The 21,357-nt window shown below is 44.5% G+C and overlaps 1 protein-coding gene across 1 annotated transcript in view; it reads right to left on the bottom strand.

The window, feature by feature from the left end:
• The window catches only part of Pde8a (phosphodiesterase 8A), a 102,314-nt gene that overhangs the window by 40,040 nt on the left and 40,917 nt on the right, over positions 1-21,357 (bottom strand). The window contains exons 2-3 of the mRNA XM_057755971.1: positions 5,235-5,291; positions 3,348-3,538 (exon numbers count right to left, since the gene is read on the bottom strand). Of these exons, the coding sequence (XP_057611954.1) occupies positions 3,348-3,538; positions 5,235-5,291 (248 nt within the window). The remainder of the gene's footprint in view (positions 1-3,347; positions 3,539-5,234; positions 5,292-21,357) is intronic.

The raw sequence follows: 21,357 nt of genomic DNA on the forward strand, positions 1-21,357 counted from the left end.
TTTGAGTGGCTACTTCCGAATTCCTGCAGAGATGGTACATAACACAGCTACTCTAGATGTCTACAGGAGAATTACCATATACAGGGGGCACCTTGGTCCTGGCACACTTTTCTATGAAGAGTCAGAGAATAACTATTTGCAGGCCTTAAGTATCCGTGTGGATTCTGTCCCAGTTACCTATTGGTGACGATTCACTGTAATTGGCAGCTTGACATAACCATAATGTCCTGGAAAGAGTCTCAAGGAGGGACTGTCTGCACTGTGTTGGTCTCCAGGCATGTCTGTAAGGGTGGTCTTAGTTAAGTTAGCTGGTGTGGAAGACCCAGTCCACTGTGAGTAGCACCATTCCCTAGGCAGGAAGTCCTGAACTGTGCTAAACGTGGAGAAACTGTCCTGAGCACAATACAAGCAACTGAGCATGCATGTCTGCACCCATTTCTCGCTGCTTCCCACTGCGGGTGTAGTCTAGCTATCTTAAAGTTCCTGTCACCTCGAGTTCCCCGCAGCAATGGACCCTAAAATGGAAGTGTGAACCAAAATAAACCTTTCCACTCTAAGCTACTATGCGTCAGGCTATTTTATCTATTTTATTTTTTTAAATATTCATTTTATTTATTATGGATACAATATTCTGTCTATGTGTATGCCTTCAGACCAGAAGAGGGCACCAGACCTCATTACAGATGGTTGTGAGCCACCATGTGGTTGCTGGGATTTGAACTCAGGACCTTCGGAAGAGCAGGCAATGCTCTTAACCGCTGAGCCATCTCTCCAGCCCCCCTTTATTTATTTTATTTTTTTAAACGTCAGGCTATTTTATCAACCAACAGAAATGAACCTACAACACCATCACTACCCTCGGAGCGAGAGTGTGATCACAGAAAGGGCAAACCTTTAGCCTTTGCTAACACTTACCTTAGGGCATGCAGACAGCAGGTTCCTGCGGGTCTGATGCTGAGGAAGGTTTAGGGTCTAAGGACAGAGGGTGGTCCTCAAGGAGAGCTGCTCAGGTATGAAACGCAGTTCCAGAGCCCAGTTCATCTCCCCACTTTCTCAATATTCCTGTTTTCCCAGTGTCCACGGGACTCCTCCAGCTCTCACCTGCCCTTCTTCCCCACAGAAGCCAACCTAAAGGCACTGTGAGGCTCTACTGAAAAGGATTTCCCAAACAGGCCACTGTAGGGCTCGCGGGCTTCCTGCCCAGAGAAGACCAGACTCGGGCTGGAGACAAAGGCCGGGGAGGGTCAGTTGGGCCTAGAAGGGCCACTGGTCCAGCACACCCTCATCTGCACAAAGCCAGCATGCTCCTGTAACGGACACTCATGCTGATTCTCATCTCCAGGGCTGAAGGAGGAGCAGGGACTCGTGCATGCTGTTCCTGCGACTTTGGGGACACTGCATCTGTTCTTACATGTTTCTACCACACCCATCATCCTCAAAGGGATGGAGAATGAAGAAAAGGGGGGCTTAAGTTGCCAGCCAGCCACTTCAAATAAGTTTATAGGGCTTTAGTGGTAAGCTGGTGGGAAGTAGGCAGCGTGCAAATGATTATCAGGAGGAGCTCTGACCAACCTGCCCATTGCTGGAGAAACAAGCAAGGGGCACTGTGTCACAGAAGAAGCAGAAGAGAGGACCATGTCCACCTAGTGACAAGCCCATCAAAGCAGTGCTAAACCCTACATAAAGATAGAATATGCACTTAACTTTCTCAGGTGAAAAGAAAAAACTGCCTAGAAACAAGAATGTCAGGGACAGACCTTACATGAGAAACAATCGCCTTAAAAACTATGAAATTCATGGAACTAGGAAAGAGATGACTTGGCACAGTCAAGGGCATTAGGAAGGCACATTTCAAAGTCGTGTGACTATAAAGACCAAGCAAACTGGGCTCTCAGAACTGCGCTACCTTTGACTACACATGATAGAAAACCCCAAAGAACGTGTGTGTGTGTGTGTGTGTGTGTGTGTGTGTTCGTGCTAGGCATGGTGGCTCACATCTTTAATCAAGCATAAGGCAGAAGCACAGAAGGGCAGAGGGGCAGAGGCAGATGCAGGTGGATCTCTGAGTTCAAGGCCACCCTGGTCTACATAGCAAGTTCTAGTATAGCCAGGGCTATGGAGAGAGACCCTGTCTCCACCAAACACACACACACATACATATATACATATACATGTAATATCCATATGTATTTTATATGTATATATAAATAAAATATTCCTGTTTCACACATGAAAGATATGCAGAAGGACAGTTCAGAGCTGCCATAGCACTCTGCAAGACCAGGAACCTGAATTTTTCACTTTGTGTTTCTCTATTATTGTCTAAACAAGATTCCTTCTTTGTGGTCTAAGATTATCTGTATGGTAGCCATAATGTACACATTCCGGACACGAGGAAAACAGCACGCTCCTTCCCTTCAAGGATACTTTCCAGAAAATTCACAATTTTCAGTGGATAGCCACAAGAAAAGCTAAAAAATGCAATGCACGCCGGGCGGTGGTGGCGCACGCCTTTAATCCCAGCACTTGGGAGGCAGAGGCAGGCGGATCTCTGTGAGTTCGAGGCCAGCCTGGTCTAGAAGAGCTAGTTCCAGGACAGGCACCAAAAAAAAAAAAAAAAAAAAAAAAAAAAAAGCTATGGAGAAACCCTGTCTCGAAAATCAAAAAAAAAAAAAAAAAAGAAAGAAAGAAAAAAAAATGCAATGCACATGGCTACGTGCCCTGCTAAATATCAGAGGATTTGTTATTAGGGAAAGAACCAGAAATGTGTAGTGGGGAAAAGGCCAGTCTCTAGTCACGTGATACAACTCCAAACGATTCTGAAGATGACCTGGTGAAGCCTCACCCTGAGAACATAGCAGAGTCCTGTGGAGAGCTGCACACAGGCCTGTTCTGCCTTGCTACGCCCTCTGCCATGGACTGAATTCCAGACTGAAAAAAAGGAGTACAGTGGTTAAAAGGATCTTCAGACCAAGGTGAGTCAAGAAACTGTAAGAATGTGCCTGACACACTCAGTTCTGTCTTCTTCTGAGGAGAGGAACATGGATCTGTGTTTGTGGGGTGTGCAGCCCAAACTGATGATGGGAGTCGCCCTCAATCACTCCCCACCTTGTTCACCGAGACAGGGTCTCGTTGAGCCTGGGCTTTGTGCATGCTGGACAATTTCTTACTGTTTTAAATAAAGCAGGCCAGACAAATGAGCTAAGTACAAGTCCTGGAAAAAACAAGGTTACAATGCTTGTTTATTTTGCATATGAGGAAATTCGACTGAATTTAAGTTAATGTGTTCACAGGCCGCATTTGCTACCACAGAGGCTCATGGACTCTGAAGCGGGTCTCTGGCTTACCTGCACAGTGCCTCTGCATCCAGCTGCCGGGGGTTTCGATGGTCTATGATGATGATGTCATGGAGTTTGTCCAGGAAACAGGGAAGGACAGCCTGCACCTCCTTGGTGACCGTGCACTTAAACCCGGCCTTCTCGCATGCCCTGTAGAATCCATTACACTGGTAATCTTCTCTGGTAAACACTAAAAGTACCTGGATGAAAAGACGACAAATACATTTAAAAAAAAAAAAATCTTGCTATAATTGTCATTTTAAAATAAGGCCCAGAAAGTTATGAAATGTCTAGGTGAAGACACAGGGTGTGAGTGCAGCATCTGTAAACACGTATTCTTTTCCTACAGGCAGCTCAGGGGTACTAGCGTTCACTGTCCACAAGCCAACGCACTCTCTAATCCGGAAGTCCAAGTCTTATGCTTCCTTCTTTTGCTGACAACCCACTGTAAGGACTCAATACAGACCTGACAGAACATTTTATTTTAAAATAGAATCAAAACAAACAGGAATTCAACTGAGTATGGCAATGCTGGTGTTTTAGGGAAATACCTCAGTTAGCAAATGCTAGCACTTAGTGAAACTCTTGAGACATACTCCTTAAATCATGTACTCGACATGCTTTGACTCAAAAAAAAAAAAAAAAATTTTTTTTTTCAAAACAAGAGTTTCTCTGTAGCTTTGGAGCCTTCCTAGAACTCACTCTATAGACCAGGCTGGCCTCAAACTCACAGAGCTCTGCTTGTCTCTGCCTCCTGAGTGCTGGGATTAAAGGCGTGCACCACCACTGCCTGAATTGACTCAAATTTTATGTAATGCCTCCAAGTTAAAAAGTCATTCATTCTGAGTGTGAGGGAGAAGATGTGAAGACTACACTTTGTAGTTTAAAGCCTGCTCAGCAAGCGGCATCTGTGTCAATGGTCGGCCAATAATTGTTGTCTTGGTGCCCGGCCCATACCACATAATCCTGCATCTGCTGCCTCCTCCCTAATTCAACCAGGCCTCCCAGTCAAATCAAGTTCAAAACACCTCTGCTCCACCCGTCAGAGTGAGAGCAGCCTGGTAGACAGAGGTTGACTTCAAAATTGAAAGAAATCCTTTACCTCCTTAAAAGTCTGCCCAACTGTTCAAATACCACAAATGCAAAAAAATCAAGAATACACACCTGTGTCTGCCTCGTTCACAAGATTAAAATACAATAGCAAACATTGTTCGTGTGCAGGAAGCTCCGAATAGCTTGGCTACATTTTATCACTTTTAAAAGACCTGTTCATTTTTATTGTGTGGGGACAGGTGTTTCGGCTGCATGTATGTATGTATGTTCACCCACGGAGTTCCAGAAGAGAGTGTCAGACCCCGTGACACTGGAGTTACAGACAGTTGTCATGTGAGCACTTGGAACTGAACCTAAATCCTCTACAAGAGCGACAGGAGCTCATAACCACTGAGCCCTTTCTCTAGCCCCCTGATGCCAGCATGGGCTACATGAGACCTTGTCCCCAAAATAAAAACAAACCGGATGCGATGTAAAAGGCTATGTTTTTAACTTTTCATTTTGGAAAAATTCAAACTTACAGAGATGTTGTAAATGATAATGCCTTAAAAATTCTTTCTCTAGATTAATCAGCCCTTTTGCCATTTTGGTCTTGCTTCCTCTCAATGTATATGCACATGTGAGTGTATGCACAATTATACACTCCCCCTTCCTTTACTGCAACCCTAAATTTTAACCTCAGCACGTATTTCTAAAAAAACAGTTATAACATTGTTATCAAGTCCAAGAAACTTAACTATGACCAAGAGCTAGTAGCTAAACAGAAGAACACACATGTTAAATGTACAGTTTTAAACCCTCCTCATTAAAGAAAATTGAAATATAATCATTACAGCATAGTACCTGAAGTTGGTCTTGATGAAATCTCATCGGGCCAAATTGCACATCGGTTACTGATACCTGTAAGAAAGAGATTTGCTTATATTTTTATCTTTCTACATAGAAACACAGACAACAATAAAATATCCACAGTAAAAATTACATAAATATTAGACAAGCAAGAGGAATTGCAACCACCCACTTTAAACCCCAGGAGAAATGAGAATAGGAAAGAAGAATGAAAATGTGTTGATCACAGGGTGGCTGTCTGTTGCTAATTCTCTATAACTTTTTTTTTTTAATTTATTTATTATGTATACAATATTCTGTCTGTCTGTATGCCTGAAGGCCAGAAGAGGGCGCCATACCTCTTTACAGATGGTTGTGAGCCACCATGTGGTTGCTGGGAATTGAACTCAGGACCTTTGGAAGAGCAGGCAATGCTCTTAACCACTGAGCCATCTCTCCAGCCCCAATTCTCTATAACTTTAAGAGAATTACTCATCCTTCCTCAGCCGCAGTTTCTCATTCGTTACACAGATCAATTAAGATTATAATACAAAGATCCTCTAAAGAGTAGACAATAAATATTGGCAGTCCCTGTAAACTGTTCCCACCTTTTCCTGATGGGTTACAAATTCTTACATCCAAAATGACACATGAATAATGCAAGCTAGCACTCAGAACAATGGATGTCAGTCAGAGAGACCTTGCCTTTTACCAAGGAACATAACAGCCTTGGTTGATACATGCTTAACCATAAGAGAAGCTGACCTTAAACACTTGACACTAGTACCATAGCGTCAGGCTGGGAAGATAGTTCAGTTAGCAAAGTGCTTGCTGCAAAAAAATGTGGACCTGAGATCCTCAGAACCTACATAAAAGCTGGACATGCTGCGTGCATCTACAATGCCAGCACTGGGAGATGGAGATAGGCAAATGCTGGTGCTCACTGGAGATGGAAATAGGCAAATGCTGGTGCTCACTGGAGATGGAGATAGGCAAATGCTGGTGCTCACTGGCCAGCCAGTTTAGCTGAATCATGTGCTCTAGATACAGTGAGAACTATTGCTCACAAAAAAGGTGGAGGACTGGTGAGATAGGTCGGTGGGTGATGGCACTTGCCACATAAGTCTAACAATGTAAATTTGATCCCTGAATCCACATAAAGGTAGAAGAAAAGAACTAACTTCGCAAGGTATTCATCTCACTTCTACATGTGACAGCACTTTCCCTCCCCCGTCTCCATCCCTCCCCCCCACATACACACAGAGGAGCTATATATGCGTATATACATTCACATATATAATATGCATGCATATATATATATTCCTGCCCCCAGAGACAGGGTTTCTCTGTGTAGCCTGACTGTCCTGGAACTCACTCTGTAGACCAAGCTGGCCTCAAATTCACAGAGCTGCCTGTCTCTGCCTCCCGAGTGCTAGGATTAAAGGTGTGTGCGCCGCCACCACCACCCAGCTGAGGATACTTTTTAAGTTGTAGATTCTGAAAAAATAGGAAAGAAAGAAAAAGTATCTGATCTCTGGTACTGTCTTTCGCTAGACTGTTATAACGCTAAGAAAACGACTCAATGTGCATACAGTAACCAAAAACTGTTAAGATTGGTTAAGAAAATTCTAAGAAGAAAACCAAAGTTAATAAATAACAAAATGTTTAAGTACTAATGACTAGAGAAAAATGCATCAATAAAACACATAGCTGGGTCTGATGACATATCTATAACCCTAGTACCTAGGAGGCTGAGGTAGGGTTCTGAGTTTAACTCAGCCTAGCCTACATAGTTGGATCCCATCTCAGAAATACACAGAATGAGATAAAATAAAATTTACAGTGTTCACTCAAACTGTGGGTAAGAGTACAGCCTATGGAGGTTGTACCTCCATAGGTACATATGTACCGAGTACATGATCCACCTCAGATGTTAGTGACTAGCACTCAGGAGGCACAAAATAAAAACCAAGTAGGCAAACAAACAAAGAGTTGCTGAGACAGGGAGCTGGAGAGAAGACGGCTCCGTGGTTAGCAGTGCTTACTGCTCTTGACGAGGACCTAGATTCGGTTCCTAACACATAGCAGCTCACAATTGCCTCTAGTTCCAATCGCAGAGGATCTGACACTGTCTTCCAGCCTCTGTGGGCTCCCGCATAAGTGTGGTACGCATAAACTCACACAGACACACACACACACACACAATGTTTTTAATATTTGAAAAAGTTGGTGAGATAAATTTTAGGAAAGACAGCTTAACTTTAAAATCTCAATTTATAAAAATGACCCAACTACTAATTTTGAAAAATAAAAGAAAATGTATGTTCTTCCTAAAAAAGATTTAAGACCAAATTTCAGACACCCTGTAACGTTTCGGCAGTATCATTTTAAAAGGTTCATGCTTCAGCAAGTGCTGTAATAGACCACTGGACACTCTTACTTAGCTAGACAGAATTTAGCCGAACATCCTGTCGCAGGGAATATCCGGACCTTGGGACCTCTGTGGTCAGAGTATTAGTCCAGCTGGACAGTCAACCACCCAGCACTATGCCCACCCCACCCCTACCATCCCCGCAAAAAATAGCCACCGCCAGGAAATCTGATGACATCACTCAGCGAACAGTGAGCAACAGGTCCTCAGAGTAAACAGCATTCCGTCTGCTCTGGGAATGGGCAGGGGACCACTGGGGCTTCTGCATCCACCCTTTCAGATCCTCAGAGTAAATAGCGTTCTGTCTGCTCTGGGAATGGGCAGGGGACCACTGGGGCTTCTGCATCCACCCTTTCAGATCCTCAGAGTAAACAGCGTTCCGTCTGCTCTGGGAATGGACAGGGGACCACTGGGGCTTCTGCATCCACCCCTTTGCTCATGCTTCACCATCAAAATCAGACTTCAGCTCATAGCCCCTTTAGTTTTTACATTATTATTTATAATAAAATATTCATTTTCAAATCAATTTTAATAACATAGCTTTCATATATCTTTCAGTCTCAAATGTAGCCAACATTTTTAGATCGTTTTTAGATAATATAGAAACAATAGCATGTTCAAGAACTTTATCCAGCAGGGCGGTGGTGGCACACGCCTTTAATCCCAGCATTTGCGAGATAGGCAGGTGGATTATCTGTGAGTTTGAGGCCAGCCTGGTCTACAGAGTCCAAGTTCCAGGACAATCAGAGCCATACAGAAAAATCCTGTCTCTCCACAAAAAAAAAAACAAACAAACAAACAAAAAAAACAGACCTGGAGGCAGTGGCCAATGCCTTTAATCCCAGCACTCAGGAGACAGAGGCAGGTGGATTATCTGTGAGTTTGAGGCCAGCCTGGTTTACAGAGCAAGCTCCAGGAGAGCCAGGACTACACAAAGAAACCTGGTTTCAAAACAAAAATCAACCAACCAAACTAATCAAAAAACAACAGAAAAAAAAAAAGAGTTGTGATCAAATTTGTTTGTTTGTTTGATTTTTCGAGACAGGGATTCTTGGTAGCTTTGGAGCCTATCCTAGAACTTGCTCTTGTAGACCAGGCTGGCCTTGAACTCACAGAGATCCGCCCGCCTCTACCTCCAGAGTGCTTGGATTAAAGGCATGCGCCACCACCGCCCCGCCTAATTTGTGTTTTAATCCTCAAATAAAAACTATGACCAAAACACTTTGTGGGGAAAGAGTTTAGTTCACCTTACAATTTCAGTTCATCACGAAGGAAAGTCAGGACAGGAACTCAAGCAGAGAGAGAGGCTGTAGGGGGGATGCTGTTTACAGACTTGCCTCCATGGCTAGTTTCTTCCACCACCCAGGACCAGGGGCTCAAGGGTAGAACCACCCAAGAGACTGAAAGAGAACACCGAATCTACTAATTTGTCCTCTGACCTCCATATGGATGTCATGCCATATAAATACACATAATTAAAATTTTATGACTATGTAATGGGCACATGCCTTTAACCCCAGATACAAACACACATAGTTAAATTTTAAGACTATGAGGTAGGTAGCACATGCCTTTAACCCCGGCACTTAGGAAGCAGCATAATAACAGGCTACATAATAACAGACTGTTTCCAAATGAATGAATGGGTGAAGATTGTAACATTAGAATATCAGAAAATATGCCGGGCGGTGGTGGCGCATGCCTTTAATCCCAGCACTCGGGAGGCAGAGGCAGGCGGATCTCTGTGAGTTCGAGACCAGCCTGGTCTACAAGAGCTAGTTCCAGGACAGGCTCCAAAACCACAGAGAAACCCTGTCTCGAAAAACCAAAAAATAAAAAATAATTAGAATATCAGAAAATAAAGTTGTATATTTGTATCATAGCAGCTTAAAATATTTTGACAAATATGATTAGAAATGACAAAAATGATTAGTTCTGATGAACCGTATCAGAAGTTTTTTTGATTATCTGACTGACTGAATACTGGTTACATGTGACGCTAGAAGGAAAAGTCAGCTGTTACGAGTTGAAGGCCTGAGGTAGGAAAGAAGTTATTAGCTAGGGATGGGGGCACACGTCTGTAATCCCAACACCTGGGAGGCTTCGGGAGGATTGCACAAAGTCTGTAGCCAGGCTGGGCTACATAGCAGATCCTGAAGACGGAAGGGAGAGGGAGGAGAGAGGACATAAATAATCAACCTATTTGAAGTCATGCTCCTGCAGCTTTCCCTCCTATCCCTTTCCTACTATTATTTTCTTCCTTAGCTCCCAATCACCATTGGGAAATGTGTATTTACTATGTTTGGAACATAGTATGTAGCCAAAGATAACCCTGGGCTTCCGATTCTCTGCTTCAACACCTCAAAAGTACTTGGGTTATCAATGTTGAAGACAGAACTGTTAGGCAAGTACAGCACATCTCCCCCAGATTCTTACTCTGTAAGTTCACTAACTTATTAACTTAAATTAGCAATGAAGAAACTGAAGCTCAGAACAGAATAATCAAGTAACCGAGAAGCAGCAATTGCAGGAACAAAACTCAATCCTGTCTGTATTTAATTTCTGTAGCTCTTTTATGTTCTAGTGGGCAAGATCTAAATCACCTGCTCTAATCTATATCCAGATGAAATAAGGTCAAAAAACTGGCAGACAGTCCTTACCCATTTGACAAATCTTAACTGAGCATCTTCGTCGTGCTAAGTGGTTTTCCTAGACTTTGGAGGTCAACAAAGAACATGGCCGATGATACATCTACTTAACAACAGGAAGAACTGGGTTGGGAGGAACTTGGCTGCTGGGATGAAAGAAAGAGAGGTTGAGGAAGGCCTCTCTCAGGAGAACAAATACAGGAGTGAGATCTGAATGGCAAGGAGCCAGCCAACAAGGAGAACCAAGAAAGGACTCATGAGAACCAGGTGGGGCACTGGAGGAGAAAGAGGGAAGAGGTCATGTGATCAGGTCAGATCATAAAGAGCTTTGTAAGCCAAGACATTTCATGAAAAGCAACAGGATGTTATATGAAGTACTGATATAGCCAGATCTGTTTATATTAAAAAAAAATTTTTCTTACAGTATATTTTGATCATAATCTTTGCCCTTCCCTGGTATAGTCTGAATAAAATAAAACCCCTTTTGATTGTCTGAGGAGAACAGGCCGTGGGAGATAAGGACAGAGAAGAGCAGAAAGGAAGGCTGTGCATTGCTCTCAGTGGGAGGGGGTAGAGGCCTGTGCTAACAGCTGCCGTGGAGATGAGCACATGGATGTGAGGTGTGTGTGGAGACCTGCCAATGAACGTACATGATCTGGCTCCTACACCACAGTTCTGACACCTATCTTGCTGTTTGATATCAATGAAGTGTGGAGATCGGAGGTTCTGCTCAGTAGATGAGTTTCCTTGGTCCTTGCCAGACCCACCCACAAGATGGCACAAGAACGACCCTGAGGCAAAGCTCCTAGGAGGCTTTCCCAGGACCTTCTCCCACACTTGACAGCCAAACCATTATCCTAATTCCTTGCTTTTCCTCCGGTTACTGCTGGTTACTTTCCCTTTCAATCAATTTAAACAGCAAACTGCAAGCCTTTTATGCCATCCCATTTGCTACCTAAAGAACTTCACGCTAGAGTGAAGCCATTTAGATTCTTTCCCCAAACCGCACAGTGCTGAGCAAACACTTGTGTCTGTATTAAATAAGTACTGCTGGACTTAACAGTGCTGATAATGAGTAACTAAATATCTACAGCAAGGAATTTCTAAGGAATTTTGGCTATGCACTATAATTAATTCTTTATACACACACATTATAAGGCATTTTAAAAACAGTGCTTTCCTGGAGAGACAGTTGCTTCAGAGCATTAAGGCCATAACTTCTAATAAAAGCCATGATGTTCATAATATGAAATACTAGACAAGGTGGAATCTCATTCTTAGATATATGTTAATGCATTTGTTATAAGGGACAAGTGAAAGCTTTCCAGAAATAAAATTAGTTTTGAGAATAAATTTCTCTAGTAAGAATTAACCTATAAAAAATGGGAACAAGGCTGGGAAGATGGCACAGCAGTTAGGCTCAATTACTGATTTGCAGAAGACTCACATTCAGATCCTAGACCCCAAATAGTGACTCACAAAGATTCATAACTCCAGTTCTAGGGGCACCAAAGCCATACCCCAACCTTGTGAACACCAGGCCTACACACAGCACACAAACATACTCACAGGCAAAACACCTGTACAAATAAGATAAAAAAAAAAATCTTTAAAAACAAGCCAACACAGCAAAAAATGGGAACAGTCTGTTGTGGGATAACCAGATCCACGACAATTTAAGACCTGAGAACCCTCAAATCCAGCAGTGGAAACCTGAGATGCCATATCCTGAAGTGCACCTTAGAATCTACCCATGACCCCCTCAAAAGGACAAAGTGGCCATTGGCTATTGACCTGTTAGATCAACGAGGAGAATTTGGGCCACCCTAGAGAGAGGAGACAGAGGTGAGAACCCTGTTATTCACAGATTTCTCCCCGAGGGAAACAGAACACAGCAGAGATATCCAGATATGCTCTGGATATTGAAGGAGCATATTCCCAACTATCAGTTAACAAATCAGCACCAGGTGTGATGGTGCAAGCTTGCAATCCCAGCATGTGTGATGGCGAGGCAGGAGAATAACTGTGAATTGGCCAATCTGAGACACACACTGTTTTAAGGACATTGTCTCAGAACAGTAGAAAGAAGGGTAACAATGCAAACAAGCAAACCAAAAACCAATAAGCAGATTTCCTGTCCCTGGAATGAATCTGTTTCAGGCATATTTACACCTGCCAGTCAGTATTTAAGAAACACACTGCACAGGCATCAGGGAGCCTTGTTCACAAAGTTCTACAATGGCTGTCTGCCTACCTGATCACTTCTAGCATCCTGACTGTAAAGGGAAATCTGGGTCTTTCTAGGCCAGCTTGTAAGCCTCAATGAGAGCCCAAGCAGGTTACACTGAGAATGACAACCACACACAGGATCATCTACGCTCACCCCGACAGCTTTCCTCATCAGTGCTGCGAAGGCTCAACAGACAGGTGTTCAATTCTGACTCCTGCCTGGTAAACCGCATTGCTTTTAGGCAATCATTTCTTTACTCAGCTGCTCAGTGGCTCTGAAAATGCGTGAGCTAGCAGACACACAGCTTGCTCTCTGATCAGGGCACACAATCCAGTGCCCTTTCATGTGCAGCCACACTAGTGGAAGGGGTTACAAACAGCCCCACTTTGGCTCTAGGGAGTAAAGAAACCCTTGAGCAGCGGAGGTGTCTAAGTTTCAGTTGGTTGCCTTGTCCTTTGTTGCTGTTGTAAAATGCCATGACAAAAGAATGTAAGGGGGAAAAGGCTTATTCTGGCTCCCAAGTTCCAGGTAACAGTCCAGCATGGTGGGTGGCCAGTGTGGCAGGAGCTTGAAGTAGCCAGTTATGCCACGTCTTAGGGTCCCTAGTGCTGTGGTAAACACCATAGCCAAAGCAACTTGAGGAGAAAAGGGTTTATTTTATTGTACAACTCTCAGGTCCCACTCCATCGCGGAGGAAAGTCAGGATGGGAGCTCAATGCAGGGACCTGGGGGCAGGAACTAAAGCAAAAGCCACCAAGAAAAGTAGCTTCCTGGTTGATCCTCATGGCTTGCTAAGTCTGCTCTCTTATAAACCTCAGAACCACCCATCCAGAGACAGTACCTCCCATAGAGGGCTGGGCCTGCCACAGCAACCATCAGTCAAGAAAATGCCTTATGGAGACATTTTCTCAGTTGAGGTTCCTCTTTCTCAGATGACCCTGGCCTATCAAACTGACAAAGCAGGATGCAAAACATCCACATCTGGAAGCCCCAGCCTGTGTCGAACTGACAAAGTAAGGTACCACATAGCCACATCTGGAAGCCCCAGCCTGTGTCGAGCTGACGAGGCAGGGTGAAACAATCCACATCTGGAAGCAGATGAGAATGTGCTGCTGCTCGACTGGCTTTCTGCATTCACGCAGTCCAGTGTCTGAGCCAGGGCAAGGTGCCCCCTCCCCAATTAACACAACTAGGCCTACCAGACGGTTCTAGATCCCAAGACGACAGCTGAAGTTAAGCACTATAAAAAGAGAAACCTTTACATCAAAAGTTCAGGGCCTATGAAATGCTCCAGTGGGTGAGAACACTTGCCAGGTCTGTCTGCCTGAGCTCAGCCCAGCACCTATATGATGGGAGGACAGAACAGACTCCTAGATGCTGTCCTCTGAGCTCCACACACACACAACACAGCATGTGAACTTCCACCCACCCACCTACACACACAACTAAGTACGTGTAATAAAAAATGTTAAGTCGGTTTCCAGACTGTCCCGAATGCTCAGTCCCATTACTTCCTGTTAAGCTGCCCACACTGACTGCAGACCCCTGGCTGAGGCTCTGCTGTATCTCTTCCTTAGTCTTCTTTTAGGAGAGCTACACAAACATTCTCAGTGATTGCCTACGCCACTTCTACAGAACAACACTGGTTTCTTTAAAGCATATTTTTATACTATTTCTACTACTATTTTGTCTAGTTCTAAATTTCAATTTGTTATGGAAATATCAAAGAAGAAACCATTTTCTTACATTAGGCTGGAACTTTGGGTTTCAGAGAAAAAAAAAAGCTACAGCAAAGAGAGGGAGCATATACAAAAACAAATCAGCATCAGCAGAGCTGGAACACGGAGGGCCTTATGGTCGCAGGCAGGGGTGGGAATAGGTGCGGATGTGAGGCCCTGCCCTTGCGTTATCGCCATCTGCGGCTCTGTCGCTGCAAAGAGCAGCCCAGCCTGGGTTCTGTGAGGAAGAGACCTAGCTCTCCCGAGGGAGGTGTCTCTTCCCAAGGCCACTTCCTCCCTTGGTCAAACGTTATCTAGTGGGAAAAAGGAATATTTATATTCTCTAAAAGTCAATATATATTATATTAAACAGAACGACAGACAGGAAGTTTCAAGTACACTCACTAGAAGATCACGGGAGTCATAACTGCATGAAGAGTCTGAAAAGCGGGCTGGAGAGATGGCTCAGCGGTTAAGAGCATTGCCTGCTCTTCCAAAGGTCCTGAGTTCAATTCCCAGCAACCACATGGTGGCTCACAACCATCTGTAATGAGGTTTGGTGCCCTCTTCTGGCCTTCAGGCATACAATCAGACAGAATACTGTATCAATAATAAATAAATATTAGGGTGGCACATGCCTTTAATCCCAGCACTTGGGAGGCAGAGGCAGGCGGATCTCTGGGAGTTCGAGGCCAGCCTGGTCTACAAGAGCTAGTTCCAGGACAGGAACCAAAGCTACAGAGAAACCCTGTCTCGAAAAACCAAAAAAAAAAAAAAAAAAAGAGTCTGAAAAGACGTGTGTATCTCATACGGTGCTGCACCTAGAGCCATCCTCCATGGGGCGCTGCCCACCTCCGGGCAGGCCTGAGAGAGCAGACTTCCTTCAGTGCATTCAGAGAAACCGCGGTTAAAAGCCACATCGCGAATAGGAAATGATGTTTAAGCACTCTACATTCAAACTATTTACACACACGGCTCTCCTGCTGCGGAAACTAAGGTAAAGATTTTGAGGTAACTAAAATGAATTGGTTTTCCCTTAAAAAGATTAAAAAAATAAAAAATAAAAAGCCGGGTGGTGGTGGGGCACGCCTTTAATCCCAGCACTCGGGAGGCAGAGGCAGGCGGATCTCTGGGAGTTCGAGGCCAGCCTGGTCTACAATAGCTAGTTCCAGGACAGGAACCAAAGCTACAGAGAAACCCTGTCTCGAAAAACCAAAAAAAAAAAAAAAAAGATATTAAATGGCTCCTGACTAAAATTTTCAATAAGAAAACATTTAAGAACCAATTACTAAAGATAAGCCAAAAATGCTTGTACTCGTATTGCCAAACTATGACCCGGAAGTAGTAAGCTTATGCTAATTCACAAAAGGGAACATGGGAAAATGTCTGTCCAAGGTTATGGGTGGTGGTAACAAGTTGTGGCATTTGAAGTCTAGTTAGCTGGGGGTAGCATGAGATGGTGGACCTCAAAAACAACTGCCGTGTAAAAAAAGGAAAAAAATGAGATTAGTAAGATAATACCATTTGATAACCTTTCCTCCAAATTTCACTAAATTGTTATCACGCATCCTTTGGGTAACAGCCAGTCTAATAATAGCTCACGATGGCTGCATTTCCCTGACAATTCAATGTGTTCAGCCTTTTTGTTTGCTTTTTATTTATTTTAACTTATTTTTGAAACAGGTTCCCTCTGTGTAGCCTTGGCGGTCCTAGAACTTACTATACAGATCGTGTTGATCTCAAACTCACATAGATCTGCCCGCCTCTGCCTCCCAGTACTGGTGGCTCACAACCATCTGTAATGAGGTCCAGTGCCCTCTTCTGGCCTGCAGACATACACACAGACAGAATATTGTATACATAATAAATAAATATTTAAGAAAAAAAAAAGAATGTCTGTAGGCCATGACAGACTGAGCAGGGCCAAGAGACCCACAGGCAGGCCTGCCCAGGACTTGGGGAGAAAACATAGGCCCACCCTGCACCACAAGGCGCTGGGCAGATGGGGCACTGTTATGGTGTGTTATGGGAGGGAGAGAGGGAGAGAGGGAGAGAGGGAGAGAGGGAGAGAGGGAGAGAGAGAGAGAGAGAGAGAGAGAGAGAGAGAGAGAGAGAGAGAGAGAGAGAGAGAGGATGGCCCATGTCCTGTGGACAGAGGCGTACCTGAAGAAGTGTGGGGGCAGGCTGTAGTGGGTGGCTTGACGGCTTGATTACCACTCAGGGACATGGCGATGTCTGGGCCTGGGATGCTGCCAGGGCCCGTGCCTAGGTTCATGGCCTTGATGCAGCCATGGTTTGTGTTGATGTCTGAGAGAGGACAGGGCTATTCAGTGTGGAGCCAGCTCCTATTTGGCTGAAACACTCAGGAGAGAGGGTCCTACACCTCACCTGGGGAGCACAGCAGAGCTGACCCTGTTTCACGGGGGCATAGGTGAGCTGACCCTACGGTGTGAGAACAAGACAGCAGGGCCCAGCCCTCTCGGCTGCCGTGTGACAATGTGGATGGTGGAAAGATACCCTCCTCCCTTCCCCTACCACCTCCAGCTGACCCCTTAGCAACCACAGCAGTCGGGAAAGCAGGCCCTAATCCCTGTGTGGGCAGCACAGCAGAGCTGACTCTGTTGATGAGGGCACAGGTGAGCACGCCCTGAGAACGGGAGCACGGGTAGACCTAGCTCCATCCCTCATCAGCCATATGGAGGCATGGGCACCACCCCCCATAAGTGTCTGAGGCAGGGGGAAGAACTGTGATCCTGAGAGCAGGAGAGCCGCCCTTGCACCCCACCACTGCAGCACGAACAAGTCTTGCATCTTGCCTGGGCAGCACAACGGAGCCAACTCTGTGGTGGAGGTGAGCCATCCCCAAAGTTGTGAGTGTGGGAGAGCTGTCTCCACCACTTGTCTGTCATGTGGGGATGCAGGCAGGGAGGAGATTCCCCCATCAACACCTGAGGCAGATGGAGAGCTGTCCCTGCCCCTCATCAGCTGCAGCACCCAGAGAGCGGCCCCTACTCCTGACTGGGCAACACAGCAGAGCTTGCCCTGAAGGTGTGCAGGTGTGGGAGGACCGGCCCTGAGGACGTGAAAGCAGGAGAACTGTCCCCATCCCTTGTTCATGGCTGCAAGGGGTGAACTTAGCCAGGGCAGGGCTGGAGAGCTCACCCTGGTTGTTAGGACAGGGGAGAGCTGGCAGGCTGAACAATCCTGCAACTACCCACGCCTAGAACCGGGGTAAAGTGTTGGCCCACCCCAACATCCGCTCTATCTGTGGTCTGCTGGAGGGGGGCAGGGGGACGACTGTGGACCCAGGGCTGCAGGATCTCCACGACACAGGGTAGGGCAGCAACAGGATGTCCAGGAAGAGTCCCAGTGAGGAGAGACCAGGATCCTTGAACTAAACCAATGATTATTTGCAACGAACGCCTGCATGTACAGATGCATGGATAAAGGGGTCCACTGTGTGTCACACTGCAGCTTCCATGACGAGATTTTCCCTTTCTCCCCCCTCCCTTTTTGTCTTAAAATATTTTTCATTTTATTTGGGGTGGGGGAGGCTGCAGGGGCAGAGGGCGGATGCCAGGGAGCAGGAGCTAGAAAAGCCACGATGTGAAAGACACAAAGAATAAATAAAAAAAGAAAGTTACAAGAAAGAATGCCTGTAAGCAGGAAATCTGAATGGAAATATTAGATTTCATAAAACATATAAGCAAATGTCACTGGTGAAAAAGTCTATTTTAAAGAGAGTTCTTAAGAGAAAAATGGAGAAAGAATTAGCGTTGACAACTTGTGTATCTACAAGGGGAAATGAGTTACTTATGCAACTACTACACAGTAGAAAGCTTTGTTTCCATAAAGATTATGACACAGCTGATTTAGGCCTTAAATTAGAATATTCCGATTTCAATTGAGAAATGATCTTTTTGTTTAAGTGAATAGTGAGTGTGTTCAGTGTGAATAGAAGCTCCGTACATCTGCTGATTTCATTTCCTCTTTACTTCAGCAATCATTAGTAATAATGCATCCAACGCAAGTTCTAAAAGGAAATTTATACCCCAATCTCACAAGTGCCTGAAAATACAGGGAGTGACTTATTTCTATAGGACATACAAAAACACTGACCGGGAAGACAGACAAGCCAGGGGAATCTTTGCAGCCCTCCTCTAGGACAGTTAAGCATTTCCTTGCATCTGAAAGCAAGACAGGTCGATCCCATCTGTTTTCCTCATCAGTGTCACCTGAATTCAACAAAGGACGACGGAGAACCCCTGGCGGGACTAATACAAAGCACAGCCCATCAGAATGCTATGATTCACAAACGCAGCATGGACTCCACACTGCCCTGGTAGAGCCCAGATGACTGGATGTGGCATTTAAAGCTCAGGATTCCTGGAAGCTTGGATTTCACCTTCTCCAAACAAATCACTTACAGCTCCTTGAAGGCCCTGTGGTCTTACCACAGGCCTGGCAAACCCCTTTTCTTCTTCTCTTCTCCCCTAATCCCTCCTCAACCTTCAGGTCTCACATGTAGGAGAGATCTCCTATACCTACGCCGCCCATGTCCCCGCTCCAGTGTGAGTGGCTATTCCTCTGTGTTCCCAGGGCGGCCATCACTGTAGTGGAATTCTGATCACAAATTGCCCTTTTTCTTGAGTTTTATTCTCTTGCACAAAACCAGAACTCACAGGACCATGCTCACTAACTATGCTGAACTGGGGCAGGACAGAAAGCCAGGGGAAACTAAGGTGACGTGGGAAGGAAAAGGAGACTCTTGTGGGAGTCTCGTTCAAGTCCCTTGCCAGCTGAGAGTCAACAGTTCTAGGAGTGATACGGAGGTATTTCAAAAAAGAATGTTTAAATAGCAGTGAACCATCCCAGAGTCTCAGCATTCCTGGCCTTGCTCCTTTCCTAGACGCAAACCCGAAATTGTCTGGGAATCCTACAGACAAGATGATAGACATATTTTTTTTTGTTGTTTGTTTTTCTGAGATGCATGTGCCTGTTTATTTTTAGGTGAATTAAATCTTGGTTGAATACTTGACACTGCATGGTAAAGAACATCTTCAAAGCAAACTTTCCTTTACAGTAAAAAAAATCTTAAATTCCCACAACCATTTAACCTATGGTTTTAACTTCTCAGCTGTAATCCTATCCCGTGTACATCAGGAAACACCCTATGATTGCATTTACTAACAAAGTTCCTTAGCAGCCCTGTGAGACATAACATCAATAGCCAATAAAAATCACACCTGGCTACCTTGAAGGCACTTCCGCTCTCCTTGTCCTTTTCCTGTTAACTCCACAGATAAACCTATGTTAAAATCTCTTCTTAATAAATTCCAACTCTGGTTCATGCCCTGAAATTCCTTCCTGGCCCTTCTGTAAGACCTCTCTGGAAAGAACACTTCAGAGTGCCACAGCCACATCTTGGAGTTGTGTCCCTGACTCACGGCTACTGACAGAATGAATCAATGCTCGAATAAATGAAGTCCCTAATATTTTCCCCAGGCTTTGAAGATGTTTCTAAAGTAAATTTATTTTTAATTACATTCATTTATTTATTTAGAGAGAGAGCATGTGTGTGTGTGCATGCGCACACAGGTGTGTAGGTCAGAGGACAACTTGGAGTCAGTTCTCTCCTTCCATATGTGGGTCCTGGGGAACAAATTATCAGATCATCAGGCTTGGCAGCAAATGCCTTTGCCTGCTGAGCCATTTTGCCTGCCCCTTAAAGTAAATATCCTGCAGTGCCAGGGAAGTGGCACTTTGCTTGATTAGATTTTTATCTTATTTCAATTTTTTGGGCATTTTGGCTTCCTGTATCAATTGTTATTTTCTACCGAGTTTTATGCAGAGATCAGAAAGTGCTAAAATTCCCTTTGAAAAGCTGTTTTCCATTTAAATTATAACCTATAAGTGAAAGACAGAGCTGGTTGGAAATACATGACTGAAAAGAAAAAACAAAACGATACAAAAATGTTAGCCCTCCAGTTCAATAAAAGGCGAGAGTTTCACATCTAAGTGTTAAGATAATGTTGCAATTTTGTAGAAAAAAGTTTAAGATCAATAACAAAGTAAAGCAAAAATACTTTGGGGATTACTAATAAAATATGAATGTGTATCTAAACATACTTCAGATATCATTAAGAGACAGGCCCTGCGGCTAGGAAGGTGTCTGTGGGGAAAAGCACTAGCTGCACAGGCCTGACACCAGAGTCCAATCCCTGGGACCTCTGCGGAAAGCCAGGCAACCGTGCACGTCTGTCCCTCCAGCACTCCGGCAGCAGACACAGAAGGTGGAGGCAGGGTAGCTACCCAGAAGCTCCCTGACCAGCTAGTTTGAAATACACAGTGCAGAAGGAGAATCAACAAGAGATACCCTGCTTCAACAAAGTAGAAGGCAAGTACAAACTCCCAAAAGTTGTCTCTGACTGTCAAATGCACACCATGGCACAAGTGTACCCACATTCACATTCTCACATTCAGGCACGCATGCGAGCACACACACACTCTTTAAAGTTATCTTTAAAATACATAAAGCTAAAGTATACTTTTTATTTCATGATGCTGATTTAATAGCCATCAGAAATGTCCCCACTTAAGATGAGCGGTGGTGGTACACACCTTTAATCAATCCCAGCACTCGGGAGGCAGAGACAAGGGGATCTTTGTGAGTTCAAGGCCAGCCTGGACTACAAGAGTTAGTTCCAGGACAGCCAGGGCTGTTACACAGAGAAACTGTCTCAAAAAACAAACAAATAAACAAACACAAGAAAAAAAGAAAAAAGAAAAGAAAAGAAGGAAATGTCCCTACTTAGGAATTATTAGAATAGAGGATTGATGCCGGGAGGTGGTGGTGCATGCCTTTAATACCAACACTCGGGAAGCAGAGGCAGGCAGATCTCTGTGAGTTCGAGGCCAGCCTAGTTCCAGGACAGGAACCAAAAGCTACAGAGAAACCCTGTCTCGGGGGAAAAAAAAAAAAAAAAAGAATAGAGGATTGAACATACATGGTAGACATGAGTAATAAACCTAAAACGTGACATTATAATTGTCCTCAGAAAGTGAGATTAGGGTGGACCACCTGTGTAGGGGCTGCTTTTACTTACTACAT

Source organism: Chionomys nivalis, chromosome 23, assembly GCF_950005125.1.
Source record: "Chionomys nivalis chromosome 23, mChiNiv1.1, whole genome shotgun sequence".
Taxonomy (NCBI): Eukaryota; Metazoa; Chordata; class Mammalia; order Rodentia; family Cricetidae; genus Chionomys; species Chionomys nivalis.